Source organism: Furipterus horrens, unplaced genomic scaffold (genome assembly GCF_987537825.1).
Source record: "Furipterus horrens unplaced genomic scaffold, mFurHor1.1.pri manual_scaffold_8, whole genome shotgun sequence".
Taxonomy (NCBI): Eukaryota; Metazoa; Chordata; class Mammalia; order Chiroptera; family Furipteridae; genus Furipterus; species Furipterus horrens.
In genome coordinates this window covers 487,862-506,634 of record NW_028327178.1, presented here as the reverse complement: position 1 = coordinate 506,634, position 18,773 = coordinate 487,862, and the positions used below count along the sequence as shown (strand labels likewise).

The following is an 18,773-nucleotide window of genomic DNA, read 5'->3' as shown; positions in this document are numbered from 1 at the left end:
AGGTTAAGAAGAATCCACTGTGACAGGTGCCATTTTCACGCCATTCATAATAATAAGTGGCTCAGAGCAGGAGCTTCAGGATGAAATGATAATACAAATTGCTGCAGGCAGTGATTTTAATCCCTCGGGCATATTGATTTGCGTTGCTAATAAAAAGATGCTTTCAGGCATCTCATTGACAGACAGACAGGTGATACATGCCATTATGGGAATCGAAGCTCTGTGGCCTCCCTGAGTGGCGAAGGCATCTTCAGATAATAGGACAGACACAGAGCTCTGCGGAGGACTGCGCACGTGAGACAGCGAGGCTGTCGTCGAGAGCGGCCTCTTAGTTTAAAAGGACAGCCTTTTAATATCTTTTAAGTTGCATTGATTTACATTAAAATATTACAATGGAAAAACTTCTCTCTTTGCTAGGGTTGCATGCAGGCAGAGCACCCCTTCATTTTTTAAATAGTTGCCTTTTTGAATAATAAAGTATTTTCAGATTTAAGTGCTACTTTAAAAATGGAACCTTGTGCTTCCAAAAGGCCTGCGTGGTGCAGAACGCAGTTCCACAGTCGGCGCGCACAGGTGAGGGCTTGGGAAGGCCTTTCTGGGTAACTCGTTAACACTGACAGGTCACCGCGTTCCACGGCCTCCTCAGGAAAAGACTGGCCAGAGAAGCGCCCCGTAGCGGCTGCCGCCCAGATGGGGCCTGCAACCCCATGGCTCCGCACACTGCGCCTCACGGCGCGCCGGGTGCCCCAGCAGCGGGACTCGAAGTACACGGGTGACGTCGGGAGAGCAGAGAAGAGGCGACGCGCCAAGTGTTGGCAGAGGCGACCTGATGCCTGGGCATGGCGCGGGCCGGCGGTGAGCAGTGTCAGACCCGGACAACGGCCCAGCCCCGAACGCCTCACACATGGGGGTGTGTTTGCCGAGCAGGAGTTCTGAGCAGCAACACAGGCATGTTTGTTACTTAAAGGCTGCACCTGTGTCCCTGGAAAGACTGCGTTTACGTAACGTTCTGAGTGAGGAGGGCGCTCCGGTCGTTTCTTGCGCAGTAAATAAGAGCTGCTGGGTAGCATTTTTCATCAGCTCTGTTCCTACAGCTGAATTCTCTGCAATCAAAACCCTGAACAGTGAAGTACAATCTATTTAAGAAGCAAATAAGCATTTCAGTAATTGTCTTTGCTTTTTGAAATCCTTGATCCTTTACCCTGAAGCTGTAAAAACTTAGACATCTGTGGAACTTGTGATGACTTACTCATCACGACATTTGTGTCTTCACGAGTGAGCTCCCAGAGCTGAGCCTTCATGGTCAGTCAGCAGGTGGTGCTCTGAAGCGTCCCCGGCAGCAGCCTCCTTGCGGGGTAAGAGCCGTGGTCTGAAGGGTCTCGTGCGATCGTGGGTGGGAGAGGCAGCTTCACAGCTCCGTGTGGGTGGGAAGGATGGTGGCATGAGAGCGGTGACAGTGCTGTGAGTGAGGACAGAACGGGAGGCAGTGAGACATTCCTGTTGTTTCGAAATTCTCAGAGTGGACACCATCTTCCGGGGGCGCTGTGAGCTGCCAGGCAGGGTAGGGGTGTGGTGTCTGTGCCGCGTCTGCCGCGTGCTGTGGGTCCGAGCAGACGTACTGGGGGTTCCAGGCTGGAGGTCAGCGGTGGGCACAGCCTCTGGGTCTCCTCGCCGCGCCTGGGAAAGGCTGCATTCGCAAGCTCTGGGGGAGTCGCTGTGGCGGCTCCTCCTCCACAGGCAAGAAGCCAGGCACCTGGCAGGCAGGTGGGCGCTTCTGCTCGGGGCTGCGGCCAGGGCGAGGACGCCAGGGCAGTGGGCGGCCCGCTGGGGAGAGGCGAGCTCAGCCCCACACTGCCGGCTCCGTGTGCGGGGAGCCCCCCAGGTTGCTGCTGGAGTTGCTGGGCTGCGAGCCCGCCAGGCAGCAGACCGTGCACTGGGGTGCGTGGTCCTGGCCTCGCACAGCACCTGCTGCACTCGAACAACTCAGGAATGTTGGTTAAGGAGCAGTTCATGTTTTTAAGCCTCCATAGTTACTTTTTTTTCTAAGCAATCATTTAAAAAATATTTCTCAAACTAATCTTAGCACATCTGGTTTCAACTTGTCCTTTCACACATCTAAAATCTGTTCTGGGTGCGTTTTCTTGTATTTGATTTCTTGACGTTAGAGTAGCAACTGTACCAAACTTTCTTTTTTATAACTGGGTTAAAACACGCATGTGATAAATTTAACATGAGACTCAGTAGCTTTCTTTCCCCATGTAATTAGTACTGTCAGCTAATAACTGCCTTTGGAAAGCTTTGCTCTGTGTCATGTGAGCGTGAACTCCCCCTGGCGAGGGCGGCCTGGCTCCTCTGGGGGGGCGGCGACCCCCACGACCTCTGGAAGGGCTATAAACCGCTGGGCTCCGTCAAAGGCAAACCTCTGAGTCCTGGAAGTCAGAGCGAGCCCTGTGAGCGCTACTGGAATCAGGGTGCCTTGTCTTTCTTAGTGCTGTTTTCAGGGGCCAGGAGCCGTTTCGGATGAGCCAGATGGGGCAGTGAAGGTGCGTCAGCCTTGGCCAGTGACCGGCGCCGTCGGGTCACAAGGCCTCGGCAGATGTTTGGTGCTGTGTTTACCGTTTAATACTTGAGGGTTGGGGGCGGGGCCATGGGAAGACTAACAAGGCAGATGGTGCACAGCGCCCCTGGCGTGCCTCCCCCCCTCATGCTGAGAGCAGGGTCACTAGGGGACGGGAGTGCAGTGTGACGCTGCTCCCTTGTCCTGAGGGCCGTCCCGTTTACCAGCGCTTGACCCCATGCGGGCTGTGGCCGGGGATGATGGCCGGTGCGGCCTGGAGTGCGAGCGGCCTCGTTCGCTTGGTGGGAACCTGTGCGGAAACGAGCCCCGACGGGAGCCGCCTTCAGGACCAGCATCTGTCCCGCTGCGGACACTTCCTTCCTGCTGAGCAGTGAGGCCTGGTGACGTTTTGTTTGACGAAGGAAGACTGGACAGGTGGGGCCGCTGGGGGTCCACGGTCCACGGGGGCAGCGGCACCCAGGCCCCTTTTCGGCCACCTCCTCCCGAAGCACCTCGGGTTCTAAGCGGGCAGGAAGACGGTCACAGAACGGCAGCGGACAGCCTTCTCGGGTTTCTCTTGAATCTGTTAAGCCACAAAATGCACGCTTTCAAAACGGGCGAGGAAGAGGGACTCTTTCTATTGAAAGTTCATGCTTTTATAAGGAAGAGTTCCCCCCCAGCACTTTTAAGGACTGAAAGGGCCTCATGTGAACCCACACAAATGGCCACAGGATGCTGACGACACAGCTGCTGCCCACACGCCGGTCACTGAAGTCCTGGGTTCTTCCGCAGGCGCCGGGAGCTTCCGCAGTCAAGTGCACTCAGTGTCCGGTTGCACACACATTGGCTCAGTGAGTGGCCAGCTCCCCTGGGCGTTGTCGGCCCGAGCGCCTGGCTCCCTGGAGTCAGTGCGGCCACGTCCCTTCCCTTCTGTGCTGCGCACTCCCACCCCCTCGTGGGTGCCCTGCGCCCTTCCCGCCACAGGACTTGGCAGACATTAGGAGCAGCACCCATGTGGGCCCCAGCCCTCAGGGCCTCACTGGCTGTCACCTCCATCGGGACCCCTTTTTCGGACTGCTTTGTTCCCCGCATCGTGGGACAGCGGCTTGTTTGCGGCTCCCTCGTCGCTGTCAGGCCTTCTCCCACCTGTCACCACTGACCACCTGTCTCTCAAGTCCACTGCCACTGCCTCCAGGGGCGCCCTGGGCTGCGCACCCCTCACTCATGCCTCGCCCACAGGCATGCCTCTGCTCCGTGGCCCCGCTCCCCTGTGTGCTGACAGGGTGCGACAAGGTCACTGTGTAAAGAGGGGGCTGTCTGTCTCTTCCTTTGCATCTCGGTGTTTCTGGGGTGCTGCGCGGGGTGCATGCTCAGCTCATTGGCGATCAGATGAGTCAATCCAGGGTAGCTGCGCGTTTTCCCGTCTGCCTCTCCCGCACAGCTTGACACCCCCAGGGGCAAGAGCTGCGCCTCGTTTGCCCTGCGTGCCCAGCTGCGCAGACATGGGGGCGTTGGACAGTGTACAGGGGAGCTCACAGGAGGGAGAGGACGCAGCAGTGCTCCAGTGGGCACTGATTACCCACAGGCGGTGCCCACGCAGGCTCCGCCCAGTCCTCGTCAGGGCGACGGCCTGTCTGTAACGGGTCCCACGAGACGCGCTGCCCTGGATGCTGTTGGTGCTCGGGGGGGGGGGGGGGGGCACGGTGGTGTTGCCCGTGTCGTCACGGGTGGGGCTCGGGGTTCCCGCTGGGTCATGGGTCATTCTGTGCTGCTGTCCTGGCCCTTCTTTGGCCTGTGGGAGTCCCTTCAACCTGCTGACTATGTTCCATTGTCGTGAACCCATCATTTAAAAGTGTTTCCTGTTCTTCTGTCACAAGAAGATGTCCTGCACCGTCTTCGCCACAGGCTGGGCTCCTTTCGTCAGCAGAGACTTGTGTTTACGAGTTGGGGTCTGGAAGCTGGTATGCTCACTGCTGTTGAGACTGGGGCGATGGATAGATGGACGGACGGACAGGCTTGGGGGATGGTAGGGATGAATGGGTAGGCGGATAGGTGCACAGATTCACACACCTGTAGCTCTGTGTCTATTTCTGCATTTATGTGCACCGAGCGCCCTGAGTTCAGGCAGGCTTGCAGTCCCAGTTCACGCTGTGGGTTCTTCTGGTCCCTCTGTGCTGCTGTCAGCCCCTGCCTGGCCAGAGGAACCCGTGACCATCACCCCTCAGGCTGTCCTCCCTGAGCTTCAGCCCCTGCACCGCCCACCCGGGCTGTGTGCTCCACCCCCTCCCCACGGGGGCCATGCCCGCTCTGGTGCCTGGACCACTCTGCTTAGGCACCTCTGTGGGCACTGTGTTCAGTTGGAGTCTGCTTGGTTCATTTGTATTTTCTTTCTCGAGGGCTAAACCGGGGGCGGCTCGTTTTGTGATGTCAGCTCCGGCTTGTCATGTGTGAGGCAGGTGTGTCAGTGCACAGAGGGGTCGGCCACTGAAGGAGCCAGTGAAAGGCAGGTGCAGGCGCCGGCCACCCCCACCCCCAGGAGGAGCCTGCACCAAGCGTGCACCGGCCTCTGTCTTCAGTGTTCACAGGAAGAGGTGCGGTCCTGAGCCGGGTCCCCTCACACGGAGCACAGCTGGCGCCTGGTGAGCAGCACGTCTCACCCTCTGCGTGTCCGTGGTCCCCGAAGACCATGCCAGCAGAGCCAGGTGCTCGCCGAGGTCCCTTGTCTTTCCAGAAAGCTCTGGGCAGGGGCCCTGCTGAGGCCTCGTAACTCACGTGCACATGGATGCCATCCCCCATCCACGGGACCCAGGCGGAGGGACAGCGGGGCCGTGTGCCGTCCCCTCCCATGCCTGCCCTTTGTGTGACAGGGAACCTCTGGGGCCTCAGCCTGCGCTCAACACGCAGTGACGCTGACCAGTAACGAGCGCTCTTAGGTGTGACTTGCCCTGCCGGCATTCGGGCAGTTTTGTCAGTGTTCCAGATTAAGTGACATCAGAGTTAACGAACAGGTTCAGGAAGCCAGATCTAGAACCGTGTCGCTCGTTTGGCTGGAGCAAGCGCCGCTCTGGCACTGACGTGGAATCCGAGGGGTGCTCATGGCACAGGGGTGCTGCTCAAGGACACTGTCACGTGGATGTGTGCCCCCCCCCCCCCCCCCCGTCACCACACCTACTCAGAGTGGAGCCAGGCAGAGGCGGTCATGTGACCACAGGAAGCTCTCTGCACGCACGACTTAGAGAAGGATTTATTTTGTTTGGGTTGGATATTTAGTCATTCAAGCAACAATTTTCTTAAGTTAGAGTCAATAATTTGTTTTTTTATTACAATTACAAAAATTGTTTCATAGCCTTAAGATATAGACGGTCTGAAACACACAATATAGAGAACAGAATTTTCATAATGGATTGACTTAATATGTTTTTAATTCCAAACAACATAAAGAAAAATGACTGCTCCCAAGGCTGAATTTCGATGGACAAGGGTGCATGTGCCGCCCGCGGGACAGATGTGACAGCAGCACGTGGTCTTGGTCCCAGAGCCACGTGTGTGCGCCTGGCCCGGGCAGCGCCGGCCCCGCAGTGTGGGCAGTCAGCCCTTGTTTGAGGTGCGCTGGAACCACGGCTTTCTGGGCAAAGAATCCTCGCGATTTTGAAAATAATTATGGTTGCTAATTAACTGAAACCAAAAAAGTAAGGAAGTGGTTTCTTGGACATTTTAAAGTATCCATGCTCTTTGCACCATTTTATTTCATACACATTTGGACCGTTTGGGGCGGTCAGTGCGCAGGGTTGTGTGAACACTGAGTCGGGACACCAAGGCGAGGCGGGGTCGCGACCTGGCGCGATTTTGTAGTGAGATGTGTGCCACTTGGGAGAGACGTTCTACGTCTGAGTGTGTAGGGTGAACAGGGCAGTGACTTTTCCCCATAAGCTGAGCATGAGCAGCTCGAGGAGAGTGGAAGGTGCACTCAGTCCTTCTGTCCGTGCTGCAGCAGCAGGTGTCAGGGCCCGGCGGGAGGGCTTGGCCGTCTCCCTTTCACCGTGAAGGGCCCCTCTGCTGCCTGTGGCCTGGCTCAGGCCCCGGTCAGCCTGGGGTCTGTACTGACCAGGCTGTCCACGCAAACGGCTTTTCTGCGTCTGACCAATGCCAGTTTCCGTGTGTCGTGTTCTGTGCCGATAGACTAACCGTACATCCTCGTGTTCAGTCTTGTGCCTCTGTGGAGGAGAACCTGGGGGGCTGCGCCGCTCCTCCCCCATGCAAGGAGCACGGGCTGCGTCTGGCACGTGGTTCAGCACAGGGGGACACAGGTGTGGAAGCGTCTGTCCCTCGGAGTGCGTCTGCTGACCTGTGAGCAGGTCGTTTCAAAACAGATGCAACCTTTGCCGCCTCAGGATTTGTGGGTGTTTGGGGAGCCCTGACCACCTGGTGTTGTTGGCAGCATGAAGGGAGCACAGCCTGAGCAGGGAGGTCACGGGCGTCCTAGGAGAGTGCCCGTGTGGGTTCTGCCTGCGTGGGAACGCGTTGTCACACTCCTGGCGGCGGTTAAGGCAAACCTGAAATACTAATCCCTAACCTGAACGCGTTAACTGGGGTGTGACATGTTCTGTCCATTACACTGACTACTCAGGGACTTGTTTTATGGAAACAAGGTTGCACTTTGCACATCGAGGCCTATGTCCCATGAAAAACTGTTTCACATGGACCCCTGAGGGGCTTTTAACGCTTGCCAGTGGAAAGGTGTAGATGCAGTTAGATACGGTGCCGTGACCCTGGTCACGCTGGACTCCTGGGGAAGGTCCCACCACGGAAACAGGGGGCGTGACCTGGGGCCCCTTCAGGAATCAGGGTCAGAGGACACGGACACAGAGGGGCAGAGGAAGCCCATTAGATCTGAGACAGACGTCAGGACGAGGGAGTGACCGCAGTGTCACGTGGTGGGGCAGGAGCTTGGCCTGGAAACAGCTGTGGGTGTGACTGGGAGGGGTTTGGGTGACCTTCGAACCTGTGGTGGTGATAGGAAGCCAGCCCAGAGACCTCCTGAGAGTGTGACAGGGTTGGGTTGGAAATGCTAGGCCATAGGAGTCAGAAATGAATCGGTCATAAACCATTTAAACCCAAAAGGAAGCCATTCTGCATGAGTTACTAGTGTGTGGGATGCCTCTGGTGAGAGTAACCTGGTTAAACCTCCTTGTGTGCTTGTCTGAAGTGTTCCCTGATGTGGGCAAACTGGGAGCCGGCCCGTGAGGTCGGACACCCAGTCTCTGTTGCCTCCCTGCCTCCAGACCCCGCAACAGCCCAGGTGCAGGGTCGTGCCCCCGGGGCCCTGAGCACGACGGCCCCGCGCCCCATCCCGAGACCCCAGGCTTTTCTGAGGCCCCGCAGTGGAGGAGCCCGTCTCCCGTGTATGCGGTGACACTCGGGCTGTGGCCTCTGTGCGGAGTCTTCCTTGGTGCTGTGCGGTGGCTGACTGGGCCTTCACAGCCAGCACATGTGGGAGCAGTTAGAACAAGGGTCCTCCAGGTGCTTTGACAGCGCTTGGGTATCAGTGCTGTGACCCAGCCGCTGTCCTCTGGTGGCTGAATGATTGATTTGTGTCTAAGAGCGTTTGAGTGTGATATTGCCTAACACAGGGTTTCCTTGTGGACGGTTTGCTGGCTGCCAGTGACCCTTAGCTGCCACCTGGTGCAGGTCCTGTGCTTCTGTCATCTGCTGCTAATTGCTGTCACCTGCACATTCAGGCCTCCCAGCGGAGGCAGCGTGAGCAGGGCACATGCCACCTGGGAATGGGGACCTCATGCCTGCGCACACATAACCCCCAAAAGGGAACCGTAGGCTGCAGGCTTCTTAGCAGAAGCATTTTAAGTTTGTGTGCACTTCAGTACACAAGGCATGAAGTACAGTGACCGTTTGTGAGGGATGTTAATTCACTGAATCCAAGCACTTTGTCTGTCTTATGATTTCTTTTAACGGCTCCAGCACTGAGTGGCCCGTTGGGGCCTGAAGATCATCCCCACAGCACCTTCCAGGCGACTCCACAGCGGGTGCGCTTCAGTCAGGGCAGTGGCCCAGAGCCCCACGCTAACGGGTCTTGCTTATAACTCAGAGGAGAAGGCCTGATCGGGGGCTGCACTGTGCCCAGGGCACCCACCCAGCTGGTGGCCGCGGACGGCAGAGGAGGGCGTGCGTGTCAGACCGTTTACAAAGCTCAGGCAGCTGTGTTTCCCTGTGGACTGCAGCTTCCTGACATGCGCCATTAACCCTGATGAGCTGCTTCCTTTACAAAGACTCTTGCAGTCCTGAACGCTGCGTATTAGCATTTTCTGCCCCTCCAACTGGAAATGATTTGCTTTATTGTAGAGTGTCAACTTGCTCTAGTTTCTGATGCGTTCTAATTGGTACTTCAGAGTATAATCATCGGGAGATACCACGCCACGCATTTCTTTATTTGGAAATTAATATAGACCTTTTCTCTTTATCTGTCAATCTGGGCAACTTTTCACACAATTCCCAACTCGGGATTGCTTACAAGCCATTAAGTATGAAATGGTTCATAAAATGTCTTTGAAGACATAAAGTAACACAAAAATTTTAGATAGTTTAAAATAGTGTTACATTTTGCCAAGATACCAGTAATAAGCATCTTAATAGATAGTTTTTAATAATAAAAAGCAGATGAAAAGTTTATTCAACCCTGTTATGCTTATCATTTAAATTTTTCAGGAAAGCTGCTGAATTCTGTTTTTATTACCAAATGAAAGAATGCAAATCCTAAGAACCATAGATTTTGAAAATGAACATTGATTCCAAGTGTCCTTCATCCTGTCCTCTCTGTCACTCTGCTGGGCTCCCCGTAAACTTCAGATGTTGACTGCGACTACCTTTGGTTGGTAGCTGTTTACGCTGATGTGGGTGGGACAGGAAGGGGACAGAACCTTCTTCACTTTGTTCAGATTAATAGTAACTCTGAGGAGTTTCACAGCCTGGTCAGCATGCATGTATCTCCATGTGTTGTTAGTGTAATCAGAAATAGGTGATGTGTGTCTTGTTACAAGGGAATCTCAGGTACTCGGTGACTAACGGTGGAGACACGGACTCCAGTGAAGATCCTTGTAACGGAGCCGGTCAAGGCGGCTAATGTCGTCGTCGTCGGCAGCCGTCCGTCTCGAGAGACGATGGTGTAGCTTCTTAAGTGTCTATCTGCACCGCCGAGAATGGCTGTGCAGTCCGACTCGGGAGTGACACGGCATCTGTCTCCTCCCGTGTTGAATCGACATCTTGCGATGACGCTGGAGTGTCCTCTCCAGTGGAGCTGAAGCTACAGAGCCTGGGCAGGGTGATATGACGCTTGGTTTAAAAACGCCGTTGAGTGGTTTTATGCAGCGATAGGTGCCAGACCCCGGGAAGGTGGGGTGGAGACCTAAGTGGTCCATAAACTCCCGCGTGTTTACTCAGTAAAGCCTGGCACACCAAAGGGGGTGGTGACACAGTCCTGGCCCTGTCAGCCTGTGGGACACTTCGCTAGCTTCCTGGTCCCCTGTGGATTCTGGGGAGCCGCCCACGGGAATTGGGGGTGAGGGACATGCTGAACCAGAACCCCGTACACCAGAGCAATGACACACTGCAGAATTTTCCTGCTAATTGCCACCCCCCATGATACCCTAACTTAGAATTAGCAGCCTCGCCACACTGTGTCTCCTGTTTGACCAAGTCATCCTTAAAGAGACCAGACTGGCCTCTGTTACATAAAAACAGTGTTAGCTACTGTTGAGTAAACTCCACGCAGGGACCGTGAAACACTAACGCTTGCTGGTACCCCAGAGTTGGACGTGAGACGGCAGCACTTGGAAAGGAAATCACCAGACGGATTTCTGACTCTGTTATAGAAATTCATCTGCATCATGACCTCTTATGAAGAGAATCTAGGGCTGGAAATTAATTACATTGCAAGTTAATGATGTTTACTAATAAAAACGGAGCCATTCCCTTCTCCAAGATTTGATCAGGCCTTAACTGCAGGTGGAAAGGTGGTATCCTGTGTCCTGTACAGTTTCTGTGTTAAAAATGAGTCCCCATGGCCAGGGGCCAGGAGGCTCCGCACAGAAGGGCTGGTCTGGCGCCTGGCTACCCCAGCCACACCAGTGGCCACACGCGCGTTCGAGGCGGGAGAGAGAGTCCCAGGCTGTGTCCCGCTCCCCAGCCCGGCCCCTCCGTCATCTGGGCTGCAGCGGCTCAATAAGCCACCGGCAGGAGTGCGTCCTCCCGTGCCCCACTTTCTGGGCCAGAGAAGTAGGAAACGCCGCTTCAGCCCTTTGAGAAAGAACTTGGGGGGCGCCTCCCCACGGGGAGTTGCTCGCTCGGCCCCAGTGCCAGGGTGGGTGGCATTGCGGCCCTGGCTGTGTGCTCAGTGACCCCCGGAGCAAGAGTGCGTGCGCCGTGTGTTAGTGGCGTTCCTGTTAACGTGCGGACAGTGCTTGGAAACACGGGGTTGCTTCCCCCCCAGTGATGCAGTTTATAAGTCACGCGCAGGTGACTAGAGGGCCGTCTGCGGCCCCGTGTGAGTGGGCAGCTTCCTCTGTCGCGGGGATGACGAGGTCAGTGTATGCGGTAGAGATGCGGGCTCTGCAAACCGTTGGGGGCTGGGGGGGGCTCAGCAGACCACCAGCTCGGCGCCCCGGGGCGCAGGGGAAGCGCCGGATGCTCCCCGCGTGTCACTGAGCGCGTTAGTCTGAAGCTCCGGTCTTGAATCTCGCATGACAAAATATTTAGGGTTACTCATCTTGCTTTAAAAAAATGTGTTAAATACACTGAATTGGTGGAATGAGGTCGGCTTTCACCAACAGCAGGTTTTCAGTTTAGAAAACGCCTCGAGCTCGCGCGCCCTCTGCTGGCGGAGCCCCCCACCCCACCCCCGCTTTCTCCCCGCGGGCGCCCGCCTGTCCCTGGAAGACGCGCAGCGAAATGCCGCACCGCGGGGGCGGCTGCAGAGGCGCGAGCGGGTTCCCGGCAGTGGGCCTGGGGGTGGTTGGCAGTCCTGGGCTCCTCTCCACCCCCGCCTTTCAGCGACTGTGGGCCCCGCTGTGAAGCCCGGTCGGGAGCGCTGTAGGTGGGAAAGCCACGGGTCTCCTTACCGTCGCGCGCTGGCTGTGAGTGTCCCTCGTGTGCAGAGAGCAACAGTTAAATTTCCACGTGCTTTTCAGCCTGTCTTGCATATTTGTGATACTTCTGTTTGTTTTGAATTTGGCTCTGATGTGTCACAATTGAGAATATTTGTAATAATTTATAATAATTACTAAATGAAAAAGTTATCACCAATTTTTAAATCAGTTGCTTTACATTTGGTGACTTCTGATGTGTGGGTTGTACTCTGACCGAGGCTCGAGGGTGGCAGGGCAGCTATCAGACAGTGACTGGCCCGACCAGTGAGTCCTGCGGGAGCGTGGACAGGGGGCCTGCATTCGCAAAGCGACTCTGAGGCGGGGGGGGGGGGGGGAGATAGAAATGTGCTGTTTTATGGCACTTTCGACAGTTACAGAAGGTATTCTGCTGCTTGGCTGTGGCCGTGGGAAATGCAGACGCCGACACCGAAACCCCTCCAGTCATCGGGGCGGTTAGCGCTTTGAGAAGACGGCCTCTCTCCGCGTGCACATGGCATGTCTGCGTGCCTGCGGCAGAATCCCGCCCCTGACCATGTGCTCACGGCGGGCCGGCTGGCGAGCGCCTGCCAGGGGGCCCTGTCCTGGGCGAGCGGAGCCGTGGTTTGGCTTCATTCCCTGTCCCCCCTCGAGTCCCTCACACTGACGTGGGAGCCCTTCCCACGCCGTGCTGAGCAGCTGAGCCTGGCAGTGATCCTTCTCTGTCTGTATAAAGATAAAACAACTCCATTTTCTTTTAAAATGTCAGCTGTTTAAGGGCAAACATCTTAATAACTATGTAATAAGCAAGTAAAATCCTTAAGTGCCAGTGCAGAATAATCTGGCAAGCCTGGGCATGGTCCTCTGAAGTGAATGAGCTCTGAGGTCGGAGGCTTTTCTGACCTTCAAATGGTGAGAGGTTACAGGAAACCATAAGACAAAATAATACTCCGCTTTCTGTAGGAGTTTAAACTGGCTTTCTGACAATTGGCTATTCTAAAATGCTCTCATTAACACGTAGGTTAAGTGTCAGTTTTAAGAGAATAGTATGTAACAACATAATCAATAAAGTATACTTAAAAAAAGAGAGAATGGTAAAAGTATGTTGATGTTCACATGTTAATACATGTGATGTGAATGCCATAGGATCAGCAGCTAGTGGTGCATGTACCTTTGTCCTGGCCAGTCGTTGCAGGAAGTTTTTGTCACGCAAGACTTGGTTCCAGCTTGGGGTGCACATTGATCTCTGGGGGACGTGGCAGCAAGATGAGGCTCAGCCCCAGATGGATGGGTGCCGTGTCCCCGACTGAAGCTGGGATCTCATTTGTCCCGCATGCATCCGAACACCAGCCTGACCTTTCCTCGACTGAGCAGGAGAATACTGTATTTACCCTTTACCGTTGGTGCAAACCATTATTTTCCTGAGCACCATTAGCTGTTTAAAACTTAGTACATAAATTAGAGAGGCGCTAAGTGGATCTGTGATCGCTGCCATTAGCTGCGTGTGAGATTATACGGGCAATTACTGTGCTCGTTACCCTGGCGCGGCCCCTTTGCAGAAGCATTGCGGCGTCTTGGGCATTATGCGCAGATTTCCCCACCGAGGTTAAAACTTCCAGGAGCGCGTGTAATCTTGTTACCACAGTTGTTTCGAGTAGAACAAATATTATGACGAGTAGAAGATAATTTGCTTTGCTAAGAAGTTACAACAAATATTGAAAATTACTTCCTAGTGTGCTTACCTTTTCTTACACAATCATAATCACTTCAAGTGATTATTAATTTATTTTATGGGTGAAAAGGTTTTGCAGTCAGAGCAAAGGCTATCTGGTCTGTTCATGTCCCAAGAAATTTTTCAAAGAAGAGATTCACATGAAAACCCAAGTTACCACTTTCTTTACAGAATCTGTAACCTTATAAGTTAACTAATTTTTATATTGAATGGTTTGTAAGAGTCCAGATTGCATTTTAGATGAGTTGAAGAAACTTTAAAGGTGTTTTAGAGAAACGTGTATAAAAATGAACTATTAATTGAAAGTGGACTTTAAAAAAAATACGAGTTGAAATGTATCTTTTCCTCTCACTGTTTTGCCAGAATTGGCAAGGAAAACCGCACAGCAGCTACAGCTTGGTTGCGGTTACATTCCTGGAAGACTCGTCCCAGCTCAGAACGGGCTGCCTGCAGGGACAGGACGCAGGGACCGCCCGAGAGAGGCTGGCCTCGCTCTGTGGGGCTTCCTGCGCACCCCGGCAGCAGGCGGGAGAGGCCAGCACCCACGAGGCCAGCACCCACCCGGCCAGGGCGAGCGTGACCGTGTCCACACTGGGACGTCGCGTGTTGGTGTGCCGCGGCCTGCGTGTAGACTTCCGACCCCGGGGGTGCGTTTACAGAGGAAACTCTGCCCAGTCCTGACTGTTTTGTCTCTGCTTTTCCAGCCTTCGCGGCTATTTTGCCGGGAAAGTGTGAGGTAGTGGGCATATGTTTTGCCAGACAGTGAGTCTTTATTTTGTTACAAAAAAGACCAATTCTGGAAGGCCAGATTAAATCATTCCTTTCACTTTTTAATGGGATTTGGGTGAATAGAGTAAAATATGCACTTTGCATTCATTGATAGCATCTGTAGGTTGAGATAATTGAGTCTTTTTTCGCTGACTGAATGAAGGATGACTTCATCGGAGCCGCGGTGAGCCTGAGATGCAGGCCGCCTTTGTCACAGCCCGGGGAGCGCACTTTGCACCATGCTGTACTTCCTGCCTCAGTTTTTCTTCTTTTTAATCCCAAACCCCATTTATCTCCGTGATCCAAGCATGAACCATGTAGTAGCTGAAGGAGTGGAAATTGTAAGCTATCTGTCCCTGCTGTGCTGCTTTGTAAGTGGAGGGGACCCATCGGGCCGCGGTCCTCCGCCGCCGTGGGGTCCCAGGGACAGGGTGCCTGTCCAAGGAACTCCCTGCTGAAAGCTGCGGGAGAACGGCCTCACCTGCAGCCGCACTGGGTCCCAGTGGATGCGCTAGGAGTCTGTGCACTGAGTGGCCCGGGAGAGCACATGTCAGGCTGGGGCTTCTTCCCCGTCCTGACTGCACCATGACGGGACAGGGCCTGCATGGCCCACACCCACCTCGGGAGGGGCGGTCCCGGCAGCTCCCCGCCCCCCTGCAGACCCTGCCCTGGAAGTAGAGCCTGCGCCGTAGGCAAACGTCAGTCATATCTGCGTCCCCGCTGCCATTGCCCTAGTTTCTGCCCTGTTTTTAAAGGCCCCGAAGTGCCAGCCCGCAGGGTGTGAGGTGGGAGAAGGGCCTGAGCTGGGGTAGGAGGAAGGCTTTCTCTCCTGTAATTCTCTTTTACTGTATTTAATTACTGGTGTTCGTCCTACTTTTTCTGCTGGATTGGCTGTTTCTTGTGGGTGGCATCTCACAGTTTACTCGTTTTTCATGACCTTAGAGTTTAGGGGAAAAACAAAAACAACATGGTAGACATTTCCATTTATTTCTGTAATTAATTTTCTTCACAACCACACTTAATGGATTTTCGGACAAAGTTTTGTGTTTTCTCTCTTAACTATAGGTTTAATGTTCTTGTGAGAGTTTGTGGCAAATATTAATCTGAAACAGATACAAACTAAATACATGAAATGTGGAATAGGCTAGCTTTTATTGGCCAAAGTTAGGGATTTCAGAAAATACTACAAAATAAAACAAGTTAACAGTCCGGTAATTCTCAAACTTTTAAATTTGAGAATTACAGTATCTCATTTATTTTATCAAAGTTTTGGCGATTATGTTTTCTTTTTTAATTACTCTCTTTAAAAACGTGCACCAGATTCAGGAGCAGCTCAGACAGCCTGACATGATGCTGTCTCCTGCTCGTGTCTCACAAATCGTGGGCGAGCAGCTGGGTCCTGGCGACACTGGGCGCCCCCAGGCTGGGTCTGCAGAGCCTCTGGGACCGCCTGGGGGGCACCAGCTGTCAGACAAGGGCAGTGAGGCTGAAAGAGCAGAAGGACATCCCCAAGGTCACACAGCACGTGTCCAGAGACTCAGGCCTGACTGTCTGATGATGATACGATGATGATGATGATATGATGATGATGAGGAGGAGGAGATGATGATGACAATGATGTAATGACGTGCACCCTCGGTCTGGAGCTGCGCGCCGTGCTGTGGAAGCTGATACCTGTGAGCAAGGCCCTGCTCGAACCCCCTCCCTGCTCACCCAGGCTGTGCAGCCAGGGCCACAGGGCGGCCTCTCCACAGCCCCAAAGCCCAGGCCCCCACCAGGCACACCGCCCTGCTCAGCGGTCTTTCCACAGTGACACTGAGCCAAGAGGGAGATGTCATCGATGTGGCCTGAGCTCGAAGTGGGAGGGATGCCCTCAAATGTGTGGTGCTCTCTTGGGCTGTAGCAGGAAGGCGACAGGCCGCTGGTCCCGCACAGAGCACCACAGCAGTGAGCCAACACTCACGGGCGTCATTTCTGCGTACCTGTGGCCCCGCCCGTCAGTGGCCCGCACAGTGGCCATGCGTGCGGGTGCCCGCTGGAGACTCAGGAGCGGGCGTGTGCGCAGATTGCGGCCCAGGGTTTGGGCCGGGCTCACTGCTGTGTGTTAACCAAGAGAAGGTCTCTTCCAGGAGCTCTTGGCAGGCAGGGTGACGGGCACCCTGGCCTGTTCTCGGGGGCCTCTATCTGAAGCCAGCTGTAGGTAGGGGCCCCCTACCCCAATGCCTGCTGCAGCAGTACCGGGAAAACGCGCGTCTGCTCTTGTGGGAGCTCACTGAGCCCCCAGGTCCGCCGGGCCTGTCCCTCTCCTGCCTCCCGTGTCCCTGTGAGTAGACGCCCACACTCGTGTCCCAGCAGCGCCTGCCTGCAGCCTCGGGGGCGGAGCTTGTCCCCAGGGCTGGCTCCACACCCACCTCTCAGTCTTTCCCCAAGGACAGTGGAGGGAACGTGGTTCCTCTCTCATCCCGATGAGGGCGGATGCGAAGGAGAAGGCGCGGGCGCTGTCGCTCGTTTTCGGATGTGTCGCGTGAGGGGCGTTATGCGCCAGCCTTACCTCCCTGCTTTCCGTCCAGGTGGGCTTGCTGGACCTTGAACTCAATCAGCTGACCAAAGCACTCTTCCTGGCGCTGGTGGCCCTCTCCGTTGTCATGGTAACCTTGCAAGGCTTCACGGGCCCGTGGTATCGAAACCTTCTGCGGTTCCTCCTGCTCTTCTCCTACATCATCCCCATCAGGTAAGTGGGGCCTTGCTGGGAACTGATCATGGTGTTATGGAAACTTGTGTCCATTCGACGCCTGGGAGTAAGGAGCCGGGAGGCCTCCAGTGGAAGATAGTGTGGGGGAGGGTCAGTTCTGTTAGAATGACCTAGAAGTCTGATATTTTTATCTTACATATGTGTATTGGTAATATAATCTTCAACAATTGGGAGATAGAAAATATAAATCTGAATCCAACAAAATCGTTGTTTATTGCTGACGGACTTCTGTCTCCAACGCCCTCGGTCTGCATGCGGTTGCTGACGTTTTGAAGTTCCCTGTGTTTCAGAGGCCATGTGATCTCTGTCACGTCAGATGAAGCACCGAGTAAGGCAGCTTCTGTATGAGAACCCATCCAACTCGAGATGGGGACATAAATACTTAATATCAGATGTCTTTAATTCAGACTGATGTTTACTACAAATGTATAAAAGTCCATCTTAAAATACCTCCACAAAAGATATTTTTAAAAGATACCCTTAATATAGATGATTGAAAATTTCATATGAAAGAGCAATCAAACCGTCGCAAATCGTGCGTGAAGTGTGAATCCAGACTGGCGATCTTCTGTAACGGAGAACGGAATAGCCCGCATGCAGGCAGCAGGCCCAGGGACAGAGCACGCTTTTACTTACAGACAGCACCTCTGACTGCCCACACAAAGGCCAGGTCTCTGCCGTCCAGTGCGTCCCAGCAAGCGATGGTGCTGCCCTCCGTCCTAGGCACGCGCACAGCTGTTCACACCCCTGCACCTGTCTCTGCGGAGCAAGCGCCTTTCCTTCGGTCTTGTTTCTCCTCACTGCTGCTGCCTCTGCCCGCTCTCCACGTGTGCAGTGGCACTTTCACGGCCGCATCGCCGTGACGTGTAGGCCCCGGGAGAACTCGGCGCCTCTCTTCCCCAGGCCCTCCCCCTGCACCTGGCAGAAGCCACTCAGCAGCACCCAGGTCTTCATGGCAGTCTTTGAGCGAAGCACTTCATTTCCGAGGACCATCTCCAGCAAAATGATAACATGAAGAGGCTCGACGCTTTCCCCTTTATCAGATTCCCAGAAAGAATCGATTAGAGTTAGGACAGTTAATGCAGAAGGGTTTTAAGAATAAACCTAATTTTTATTTTCTTAATTTGAAATATATGCATGTTTAGTAAAAATCAGACAAGACCTAATAACAACAGATGGCAAGGAGTGTGGCCTCACCCACTCCTGAGACCCCTCAAAGGCTGTGCGCTGTGTGACTTGCGCGCATGAGTGGGGGGTCCGCACGGCTGGACCAGCACGCACCCCCCCCCCCCCGCCTGCACCTGGGGAGGCTTGCTGTGGGTCTCTCTCTGCCTAGACTGTCCGTCTGCAGTGTAACACCCAGTGAGTGTGAGCGGCGCCCTTCACGGCGGACTTCTCCCTGCTCCCCTACGGCTGGGGCAGACCTCCCAGGAGGGACAGGGTTCGCGCAGCCTCCTCAGGGCTGAGTTTACATTTGGCTCAGCCAGCTTGTCTTCCTGTGCAGTTTCCATAAAATATGAATAACAGTGCATCCTCGTATTTCCTAAATGCACTTTTCAGTTTCACAAAAGATAGATTTTTAAATGCTTCCTTGTTTTGCAAACTGCACAATTCTGGAAATTGCTTCTTTCCCTACTGACCTAACACTCCTACAGGCTTTATAAATTTAGGGAAGTGAAGCTTTGAGTCACCTGATAGAATTTATTTGTCTTTCAAGGAAAATGTTCTGAGATTTAACTCTTACCTTTGTAACTAAAATGAATATACATTCCCCGACTCGTCTGTGTCACTCACGGCAAGTGGCAGTAGGTTCTTCACAGGACATCTGGGCCC

At 54.1% G+C, this 18,773-nt stretch overlaps 1 protein-coding gene across 1 annotated transcript in view; it reads left to right on the top strand.

The window, feature by feature from the left end:
* Nucleotides 1-18,773, top strand: part of ATP9B (ATPase phospholipid transporting 9B) — a 105,701-nt gene that overhangs the window by 50,982 nt on the left and 35,946 nt on the right. Inside the window, exon 12 of the mRNA XM_090285375.1 lies at nt 16,759-16,919. Coding sequence (XP_090141501.1) covers nt 16,759-16,919 — 161 coding nt within the window. The remainder of the gene's footprint in view (nt 1-16,758; nt 16,920-18,773) is intronic.